This window comes from Puma concolor, chromosome A3 (assembly GCF_028749965.1).
Source record: "Puma concolor isolate L17-30 chromosome A3, mPumCon1.1.hap2, whole genome shotgun sequence".
Lineage (NCBI taxonomy): Eukaryota > Metazoa > Chordata > Mammalia > Carnivora > Felidae > Puma > Puma concolor.
The window spans coordinates 125,019,937-125,031,191 of NC_141669.1; the positions used below are offsets into that span (position 1 = coordinate 125,019,937).

The 11,255-nt window shown below is 49.1% G+C and overlaps 1 protein-coding gene across 1 annotated transcript; it reads right to left on the reverse strand.

Annotated features, from left to right (window-relative positions):
* Positions 1-3,574: 3,574 nt before the first annotated feature.
* On the reverse strand, positions 3,575-9,174 carry FITM2 (fat storage inducing transmembrane protein 2). Its single transcript, XM_025932462.2, has 2 exons — positions 8,928-9,174; positions 3,575-6,909 (listed from the first exon to the last, which is right to left on the reverse strand). The coding sequence occupies exons 1-2, from the start codon at positions 9,098-9,100 to the stop codon at positions 6,294-6,296; spliced, it is 789 nt and encodes a 262-aa protein (XP_025788247.1). The 5' UTR covers positions 9,101-9,174; the 3' UTR covers positions 3,575-6,293.
* Positions 9,175-11,255: the final 2,081 nt, after the last annotated feature.

Genomic DNA, 11,255 nt, shown 5'->3' on the forward strand with positions numbered 1-11,255 from the left:
CTTGCTCTAATCCAAAGCTTCTACTAACTCCAGATGAGAGTCACCATTCACCCCTGCATTAGTCCCCAGGAGCAGGGGAGTATCTGGCAGACACAGAGCAGACACAGAATCCTCAGGCAATTGGAGCAGAAGTCAAAAAGGGATGGAAGGGTAGGGGTGGGGTGGGGCAGTGGGTGGTAGCAGCTTGTTTGGGCAGGACCTGAACAACACTGCTCCAGAAATTAAGATGCTTATGAGGGGTGGCTCCCAGGCTTCTCCACCTGCTTATCTCCTAAGCACTCAGACACCTCAGCCACGCCCTGGCAGAGAAGACGAGGGAAGGCAGGCTCCATGATAAGGCACCCAGCCCAGTTCCCCAAAATAAGCAGCCTGGAAAGCCGGGTCAGCCAGCCTTTAGCTAGCCTGTGAGTGGACAGCACCTCAAACAGGGAGACCTACTTTTCCTTGCCCCCAAATCCCCACGGATAAACAGATGGCCTTTCCTTTCGGCTCTTCTGGATAACACCTCTCTTGCTTTCCCTCATCCCTCCGTGAGCCCTGAAAGCAGACCGCAGACTCTCAGAGGCCCCATTCCCACGCTAGGTCACTGGGACATGGCCTTCTACATTCATTAGCTGTCCATTTTAATTACTTCTGAGTTGATCAAAATTAAAGTGCTGACATGTATGGGGTTCCTTTCTTCTGATTTTAAAGTAAGTTATGGTAATGATGGCACGTTAGACTTACTGTGCCCTTGAAGACATGTGTATGGTACTTCCAATATACTAGGTCCTGTTCTAATCCACTTAAGATACACTTTACAGGTATCTATTCATTTAATCCTCATGACAACCCTATGAGCTAGGTACTTATATCATCCCCATTGTACAGATGAGGAAACCGAGGCCAGAAGATTAAGGAACTCGCTCAAGGTCACAAAGCCAGAGTGTGTGTGGCAGAGCCGGGATTTGAACCCAGGCAGTCTGGCTGGAGTCCACGTTAATCTCCTCCCTCTTTTGCTTTTCTAAGCGCTTTATACAAACCATTTCTGCCTGGGCTGTGACAAGGTCAGAGTAGGCTGGGGGCACACTGTGCTTTAGAATCTCAGCACAGCTTGGGAGTTCCTCAATTCACTGCCTGCACCCAGCTGGACGAATCCCCCCAAAGGCACCGTGTCTCTTTGAATTAACACTGGACCTCGCACAGTGCCTGGTTCCCTCAGTGTGCCTTGAACACTGAAGCCCCGGATGTTGGGTGAGGGAAGCCACCATCATCCCGGCCTTACACTCCCAGGAGGAGAGGCTCGGAGAGAATGACTGGAGAGAGGACACACAGCCGTAAGTTCCAGGCAGCGCAAATTCGAGTCTGTCTGCCTCCAGATTCCATGCTGATACATCACTGATTCTTTGTAGTGACTGCACTGTTATTTTTGATATAGTTACCGTAATTTGGTTAGACAACAGATCGTGACAACTTCTCGCTGTTACAAGTTGCCGCAATGAGGTCTTTATACTCGTTTGCCCGCTTCTACACCCCTTTCCACAGCCCACAGCCCGAGACAGAGGTTGCTGGGTCCGCACATTTTAAGTTTGGACACTACTAGGTTACCTTCTAAACACGTGGTACCAATCTACTACCTCCCCTCTCCCCAGGGAAGGAGGGCACCTATTTTCTGTGCTGTGTGTTCAACTTTCAAAACTCAGTGACTGTATTAGGGGCTTTGGGGACAATTTCTGAAGGTGACTACACTGCACAGGGTTTCTCTGAACAGAACCTACCCCTTCCCTGGTCAAAAGTGATCTGTCAAAAATGGCTTGAGTTTAGAGACTTCTTTTGGTAAGGCCTCTGGAGTTCATCCCTCTGGGAATGAGGCTCAGCTCCCCATGTCCAGTAAGTCCGGATGAATGCGTACAAATCAGGTCTGAACTACATTAGGCTATGGATGCACAGAAAAGCGGGGGGTGACAAAGAGCACCCAGAGGTGGGCTTCTCCATCACTCACTAGAAAACCAGCTGCCACCTCAGCTCTGAGTAGGAGTTTCTTTTCACGTTGTTTCCTAAAATAGGATCATAACCAGCTTGGGAAGCAGAACAGAGAAAGGGAATAGAGCAGACGCGTTGGTGAGATTACTCAGTCCACCCCCCTCTTTTATCAGGTAAGGAATTGACTGCCAGGGATGGTGACTGACGAATCCAGAGTCACACAGGAGAGCAGAATCAGCAGTGGCAGAATCCAGCACAAAGCCAGGTATCCTCACCTCTAGCTGTGGGCTCTCCATGTTATAGCAGGGCACATCCATCACCCCTGCAGTCCTTCATGCCTTTCTTCGTGCTCCGTTGCTCTGGAAAATGGGGGGAATGTTATGTTCCTTGAGAAGGGATGTCTGGATAAAAGTCACTGTAGCATATCTTTGTGCCTTTGTGCGTCCTGTTCTCACTTGCTTGGATTCCCTTAACTGCCTGAACTCCTCCCCACCTTCAAGACCCAAAAGAGTGGTTATGTTCTGTGAAAATATTTTCTAATTTCCCAGGGCATCTGATTGTCCCCTGCTCTATGTTCCCAGGCCCTGACCTTGCCCCAGCACTCAGAACATTTCAGGGGCACCGGAGTGGCTTAGCCTGTTAAGCGTCTGACTTCGACTCAGGTCATGGTCTCGCGGTTCGTGAGTTCAAGCCCCACAACCGGCCACTGGGCTCCGTGCTGACAGCTCACAGCCTGGAGCCTGCTTCAGATTCTGTGTCTCCCTCTCTTTCTGCTCCTCCCCTGCTCTCTCTCTCTCTCTGTCAAAAATAAATAAACATTAAAAAAAAAAAACACTTGATGGTGGTTGTTGATTCCTTTTGTGTCTCGTCCACAAGACTGAAAATTCCTCTAATGCACAGATGTATCAAGTTCTCTGCAACCCCAGCACCTGCCTGAAGCTCTGAGCGGACAGACTTTGGACCACAAACTCCAGCGGGGAGGGAGTTTATGCTGACCATCAGCTCCTGGCTCACAGTACGAACTCAGGAAGCTTGGTGCTGCTGATGAAATCTGCAGAGGGAAGTACAGCAGTCTAAGGAGCTTTTAATCCTACAGCCGTAGAGCTTTCTGGAGCTTTCAACAGACACTACCTGGAGATGCCAACCAGGTGAGGCTGACAAATGAGTAGGCAGGCACTAAGAGGTCTAGGCCTCCAGGGCACAGGGCACTCTCACAGCAGACCTCATTGGAGTGGACTTTGTACCCGCTCGTCAGTGTTACTCCCATGAGGCTCAACTCCTCTCCTTCTGCCCAGAAAACTCCCAAATCTGGTTGATTCAGACCTCAGGCCTCTCAGACATAGCTATGACACAAAGGGAAGGAGTAAATCAAGCTAAGAAATGTATGACTGGAAAACAAAACCAAAAAAAGAAATAATATGACTGAACATATACTTGGTTATAGAATTGAGGAGGAAAAAAAAAAAAAAAAAGAGTAACCATAGTCATGAAACACCCTGTATCTAACGAGTAGCTCAAGTAAGAACTATACCATTTTCATAAAGTAGGCTGCGCTTTCCTGGTTCTGGACTTTCTTAAGGGGTTTAGAAAGGAACACATGAAACACAGAACGTGGGATTTCATTATCTCCAGTTTACTTAATTTGCTTGTTTACACACACGATCTGTGTGTATGTAGCAGTGGCAGGAGCCAAACTCTAAATACAATCTGGTACTCAGACTACGACAGATGCACATGGAAAATGAGGTGTCAGTGAATGAACCTCAGTGTGGAGACGCCAAACAAGCATGGTGGTATTCTGGAATCACAGATGCCCTTCAAAGCCTCTTGCTCAGCACCTGGGGACAACAGACACTTTTCAAAAGATGATACAAGACTATTTCAACAGGAGACCCAGACCCCAAATGGTACTCAAAAGTAGATGTTAGTTTCCCTGCCTCCTCTAAGGAGCCAAAAAGTTCTAAAGGCTTTAGGTGAGGAAAAAGGAGATGAGGGATTTTGGTCCGCTAAGCGCATGTGCTGGGTGTTTTACATACATCATTTCCCGTAATCCTAACGTATCATCTCCATTGTCCAGGTGTGGACACGAAGCTTGCCTGTGGTCAGACACCTCTCAGTGGTGGTGCCAATATTTGAACCCACATCTCGCATTTTCCTAAGCCCAAACTCTTTCACCAAACCACGCTGCCTCACAGAGAGGTAGGGAGCACGTTCCCAAGGAAAAGGCGAGGGTGCTAAGACTGAACAGGAAGTGATAGAAGACTGCTCAGTACACAAGGGTCGGTAACTGACACTTTCCACAGAGTTAATTTTAATGCTGAGCCTGAATCAGATCTGCCAGGGGGAAACGTCTGGGTATTTAAGTGTGACAAATAGACACATAGAGTCACCTTGTGTCTGTTGCCTTTTGGTGCTGAACATGAAACTCAGGAGAGACTTCAACCCCTTCAACAAGCCCCCCCCACCCCGCCTACTCTACCTCCCCGTTTACAGACAAAAACTCCAAAGGGCAAAAAAAATCTCACGGGGCCCGTCATATCTTGCCAACGCTCCCAACGTCCCAAAGCACCACGGGTGACACCTCTGAAATCTCAGAGCCAGCATTTCTGCCACCTTTCGGTACAACGTATATACCTCACATTTTGATCGATACAAATTAACATGCAGCCTGGTGGGATACCAAATATATATTTTAAATACATCTTTATAAGAAATACAATTTACCCTGAAGGTTTTTCAGGCCTCAAGCTCCTAACACGTAAGCTTGAGTTAAGGCAGTTAAGTGTAGTGCTTGTCAGGCTTAGCTTTGAGGGAGAGAAGGAGCATCAAGGAAGCTTCCAGGATGATTATCCAAAATGCGAAGGGCTGGGTACAAAAGGCCTAAGGAGACAGTAAATAGACAGCCTGCAACCTGTGGAGATGATGGGTGGCGGGGGAGTGTCTTATCACAGAGCTGTAAACGTATCTTTGCGGGTGAAGGTGACAGGCCACAGAAGGACAGGTTGGACACTGAGAAGTGTGCAAAGGGGAAAGGAAAGACCGATTTCAAGGCCAGCTGAGCAGGCCCAGTTTGGGTCTGGTGGAGGGTAGGGCCAAAGTCGTGCCGACATTTAACAGGGACATTTTTGCAAACAGTAGGCTTCCTGCCATCAGAGACGATGGAAGACGTTTTCCTTCACCTCCAATTTATCATAATCTTGTCCAAAATGTAAAAATTCCTTGGGCCACAGCAGACTGGTCAATGTACTTATCAGCTGAGTCTGAAGGACACCGTTCAGCTTACACCACTGATGCGTGGTCAGGAAAGTTTCAGTGCAAGTATGCATTTTGCAAAGTTACTCTGACTCAGCTTAAATTTCATCAAGTTAGTATTAAAATGTCTGCTTTCAGGTTTTATTCTTAATAGAGAAAACAGCCCCATGAAGCGAGGGGGAGTTTAATACCATAATCCAGGAGTCTAGTTTATAAAAAGTAAATTAGTGTTCTAAGAAAACCCTCAAAGCTATCCACGCACGTGCCAAAGTGCAGCATCGAGGTTGTGGGTTATCGTCAGGAGTTTTGTCAACACAGAACAAACGCCATAGTTGTTGTTGAAAACAATAAAGCATTTGCTCAAAATAGTAGGAAAAAAAGGTAACCTTATTGCTCCAAAAGCCAGTAAAACTGGGCAACACAGACAGAAAACTGGCAATGTTCGTTACACAAAAATCACCAATATTCAGCCACAGAGGCACTCCAGTTGAACTGTTTTGGTAGGTAATCACAAGCCAGTTGTGATATAGAACATTCTGAGGATAAACAAATACCACCACCAGAGAGTATCTTCAGGCAGGTGGTTGTTTTATAAAGAACCCTGCTGGAAATAAATGCTTACGCAAAGCTGACCAGAGGGTAATATTATTAAATAACAGCGTTAAGTCAGCCATTAAAATACAAGATGACTAGAATCAGGGAGAGAATGACAGTGGCAGAGAAGGGTGCTGAAGCCCTGGCCTCCCCTCCAGCCACACAGTGGAGGCCTTCCTGATTCTGTCGTCTCTCTGAGCCTTAGCTCTGCCCTCTAGGGACAAAAGGGACATTCCAGATTAAGGTCAAGTCTTGCCAGGGACAAAAAGTGCCCGACTGGGAAGGGTGGTGTTTGTGACACAAGATGACATGGCCAAGAAGTGTGGGGATTCAAGTTCCTCCCCAGACTCCACCACCACTCACCAAAACCGCCTGGTGAGCTCCCTCACTGAAGGAGGACTGATACTTTAGTCAAGTAGCCAAGAAAAATCATGAAAAATACATTAGCCATTGCCCCGCTATCTATCACCCCTTTTGTTTCTCTTTTATTCCTTGTAACTGTCTTGCTTCAAATTCAAACTAGTGCTCTGGGGAGGAAGTCCTGGGGAAAAGGGTTTCAGATACCAAAACCCATAGGTCCCGTACCAGCCTAGCAAACCGAACAGGGTGCCAAACAGTTTCTGGGACAAGTCGTGGAAGTAAACAGCCGTGCACAGAAACATCCACACCCAGATGAAGGTGAGGAAGCCCAGGGCCACCACCAGGGTGGTGATGGCGGTGTGGAGGCAGTGGCTTCGGTCCGTCTTCACCTCATGCAGCACAGCCATCTCCTCCACAATCATGAGGGCACAGAAGGTCAGCAGGAAGGAGTGGCCTGAGATGTCAAAGCCGTGCCAAAAGCCTCCTTCCCCATGGCACTGCTTCTTACTCTGGTGCTCCTTTCTGACCCCTTCCAGGGCCGGCGACTGGTAGCAGCTGCCCGTGTAGTGTTCGATGTTGGAGAAGAGAGCTGTGCAGACATACCAGATGGCCGTGCCCACAAGCAGGGTGCTCAGCCGCCGCAGGACCAGGCCGGCCTTGCCTGTCAGGTGGTAGTTGGTGAGGGCAATGAAAGGCAGGAGGAGACAGAAGGTCCAGGCCCAGGCCAGTTTGACAAAATACCTGGCAGAGGAGGAAAGTGGAAGTGAAGAGAGGGGACATTGTGGAGAGGAAACAATGTCATGACTCAGGTCTCCAGACTCTCAAGGGAGGGGAAATAAGAAAAGTTGACAACAGCTACTGATAGCTACTTCACTTACTAAGTTCTTTAAATGTAATCTTTAAACAACTCTAGGAGTTGGCTACCGTTACTATCCCCATTTTACAGATCAGAAAACTGAGGTACACAAGTATTGTGCCCAAAGCAGAGGTCACAAGTGGTGCAGCTGGGATTCAAGTCCAGGGCCTGGGATCTTAGTCTGTGATCCAGGCTCTGGGAAAGTGAACACAAAGAACACTCCCACTTACCCTGGGAAGAAAGTCTCACTTGCCCCGTTTTATAAAGAATGTGAGGCTCATAAAATTTCAATAACCTGTCCAGGGTCACAATCAAACCTCCAGCAAACCCAGAGTAAACCAAGGTCTGGCCAGCCCAAAGCCCATGTCTTTTCTCCCCCACACTGTGGCTCTTTCCTACATGGCAGAAATGATCTCAGAACAGAGCCTGAGTTCAAGTCAGAAGATCAGGTTCAAATCCTGACTCCGACTCAACTTGTTACTACACTTCTCCAGGCCTCAGTTTCCCCAGCTGTAAAGATAGAGCTGAGGAGGCCAAGTGAGTTTTGAAATCCCTCCCAGAGCCAATGATTCACTGGTTCCCTCCAATTAGCACAGAGGCTTGGAACCAAACATCAGAACCTATGGTTACCCACACACAACAGGGACTCGTCTGCCAGGCTGCTTGGCTCCCAGCTCACCCAGGCCAGATAAGGTGGCAGCTGCCTGCCTGTCCCCCCTTGCTCATCAAAGGTGGCTGACCTGGGGACCGGCCACAGGAAACACACACGCAAGAGACTTGGGGCTAACAACCACACTCATCATCCATCTATTCTTAGCCCAGCCTCCATGGAGGCGTGAGGAAGGAAGGGGGGCCAAGGACAGGATGACTTTCTCCCGGGTTCCAAAGGCTTCTCACACACCACCCAAGAGCCTGACACTCACTTCTTCCCTGGGACTGATATGCAAGGATCTTGCCAGAGCCAAGATCTGTCAGGCATTTGACAAAACTGCTGCGGAGAGAAACCGGGGTTTTACGCAGGTAACGAAAGTTAGGTTGACTTTTGGGAGATGCTGCTGACACTGTAATTCTAAAGGAGAATCGAAGTTCACTTCAAGGGCCAAGTCTTATCTTCCAGAGTTTCCCTTTAAGACCGCAACAGTGTTTTTGTGCAATAAACCTAAAATCCAGTCATTAAACAAACAAACAAAAAGGCGTGAGTGGGTGGAGTTAAGGAGATGTCTCAAAGAGCCCCACTGGGCTTACTTTCCTGGGCCACTGCCATGAACTCGGAGTGGCTGAGAAGGTCCCAGGAGATCCAGGGGAAAGGTCAGAGGCTGGAGGGTTCCACTCCTCGGGGACTGTCTTGGAGCGGGAGTTGGGTCAGAGGCCGGGGCAAGGCTCGCAAAGGTTGCAGGGTCAGCAGGGGAAGGCAGGTCTTTCACAGGTGGTGACGGGATTCTGTCACAAGCTGGGACCGGGGGGGGGGGGGGGGGGGGGCGGGGGGTACTTAGCGTGGGGTCTGATACAGGCAGGCAGGAGAGAGGTGGCATCACCCAAGCAGGTCCAGGGCTGACTCGGGACTCCACGGGGAGGTGGGGGCGCAGCGACAGAGGCTAATTCAACGCCCCATCCCACCCCACACCCCGACAGGCGCACACAGACACGCACACAGCCCTGCAAGTCACTCCCTGCCCAGTCAACTCAGGCTGGCTCGTCTGGGCGTGCAAACGCCAACTGCTAATGACACTAGCTATTCGGGGGATCCCTCGGTCGCGACACGCGTGCAGATGCACATGTCACGACGGGGAAGGCCTCCCCTTCCGCTGACTCGTCCATCAGGGCAGCTAAGCCCCGGCTCTCTGGACGAGGCGACGGCGGGTCGGCTACGGCGGGGACAGGGGAGGACCCGGGACGCACTCACACGTTGAGGACGTTGCGCTTGTTGCTGAGGTAGCTCTCGGGCAGCGGGGAGAGCTCCTTGAGGAGGGAGCCCGCCAGCATGGAGGCCGCCAGCGCCCAGGGCAGGTAGCGCCGCACCGCCGCTCGCACCAGCGTCCCCCGGAGGAACCTCGCGCAGCACTCCAGATGCTCCATGCCCGACCTCGTCGGCCACCGTCCGCCTCCCGGTGTCCTCCCGGCTACCGTCTTGCCCTTCGCTCGGGAAGGCGCCGTGCCTCCTCTTGGGCGCATGCGCGCCTCCCGTGAGCCCCACCCCTCGCGGGGCGCTCGCGCTCCCCCTCCTGGCCACTGACGGCCTCTGCAGGGCGTCCGCTGCGGAACGCCGCGGTCCTTCTCTCACTTCTCCCAGTCCCGCCGCCAGGTGGCAGCCTCGGAGTCTTCTCTGGGTCTGGGAAAAAGCGCTCCGGGAGTATTTGCTGGATACCGGAAAGAGTTAAGTGCAGTGTTGTAGGGACTGGAGCAGTGGTCACAGAATCATTTAGTCTCTTTTGGAAGCTTGGAGACACCTCGTCCATCTGCGCCTTAGTTTTCTCATCCGTAAATGGGGAGCCAAGAGGAGCTCAACCCTTCCCAAGAGTTAGTTTATGACCCCGAGGTCATTACGGTGATCCAGGTATAGGCACATGAGATTTCATTCTATCAACTGGTCGATTCATTTTAAACAACTAGTGTATTGAGTGAAAATGCTGGACTCTGGGGGTTAAGGTCAGATGAGAGTGTTGGTGACTCAGTTGCTCAGTTTATCACAGAGCTAAATCCTCTCACCCCCATCATGGCTGGGTGCCCAATTCAGTGTTTCTCAAACTTGTGGCTTTTTTTGTTTTTGTTTTTGTTTTGTTTTTTTTTTGTTTTTTGGTTTTTTTTTTGCCGCTGTATCAGTTTCCTCGGACTGCTGTAACAAATTACTACAAACTGCTTAGCTTAGAGCAACAGAAATTTATTTTCTCACAGTTCTGGAAGCCGGAAGTGCCAAGCTGTTGGCAAGGATGGTTCCTTCCGGAGGCTCTGAGGGAGACTCCTATCCAGGCCTCTCTCCCAGCTTCCGGTGACTGCCTGCAATCCTGGGCGTTGCTTGGCTTGTAGCTGTGTAACTCCGGTCTCTGCCTCCATCAGCAGCAGCCTTCTCCCGTCTGTGTGTCTTTCTCCTTCTGTCTCTAACCAGGGTAATAGTCCTTGGATTTTGGGTCCACCGTAAATCCGGGATAATCTCATCTTGAGACCCTTGATTATATCTGCAAGGATCCCATTCCAAATAAGGTCACATTCCCAGGTACTAGGGGTTAAGACATCTTTTTGAGGATCACCATTTAGGCCATTACGGCTATCTTAGCTGCTTTTGCTATGTCCACATACCACCAATACTAATATTTATTTAAAGCTTTTCTTTAAACAACACACATTTCAAACTTAAATACCTCCCGAATAGCTTCCCGAGCAAAAATATCCTTGAGATTATGGATTATGTGTGCCAATTGTATTTATCACAAATAAACATTTATATTGAAATATTCATTATCACTAGCTGTCTAAAATATTCTCATGCCCCAAACTTGGGAAGCACTGACCTGATCTATGCCTATAATGGACTGACATTTAAAATCCCTCATGCAGAAGGGCGCCTGGGTGGCTCAGTTGGTTAAGCGTCTGATTCTTGATTTCGGCTCAGGTCATAACTCATGGTCTTGAGATTGGGCCCCATATCTGGCTCTGTGCTGACAGTGTGGAGCCTGTTCCGGAGTCTCTCTCTCTCCCTGTCTCTGTCTCTCTCTCTCTCTCAAAAAATAAAAACAAAATTTAAAAAAAACCTCTCATGCAGGGAATTAATAAACTAATGAGAACAACAGCATTAATTCCTTAGAACCATCTCAAGATGATCTTCATATCTGAAAATCACATTTATCTAATTGGGGTTCTTCTGTAACAAGATATCTCTGGGCCTTCAAAAAGTTACATTCTTAAAAAAATATATCTATAATGGTGATCACACCCGCGTGGCTTTTCATGGTCGGGAATGGGAAGTACACAGCTAGAAAGATGCCATTTGTGAAGGCAGCTTGTAAATAGTGTCTGAAACCATCTCTATCTGCTGAAGGTTGCCAGATGCTCAACCATTGTTACTTTCCATGGCAAACTGCATAATGTCAAGAACAGGGAGGTAATTGGATATTATTAAAGCTGTTCCATCAGTGAAAATCCAGATGCTGATCCCCCACTCCAAGAAAAGGTGAAAGAGCTCTGCGTGAACAGAAACTCTAGACATCACCCAAATGAACTTTCAAAAATGTACCTC

Bases quoted from the DNA above. Each gene is read 5' to 3' on its own strand.
- FITM2 (XM_025932462.2), bottom strand. From the start codon at position 9,100: ATGGAGCATCTGGAGTGCTGCGCGAGGTTCCTCCGGGGGACGCTGGTG. The intron at 6,910-8,927 runs GTGAGTGCGTCC...CTCCTCTGCCAG, and splicing joins AAGCGCAACGTCCTCAACGT to GTATTTTGTCAAACTGGCCT.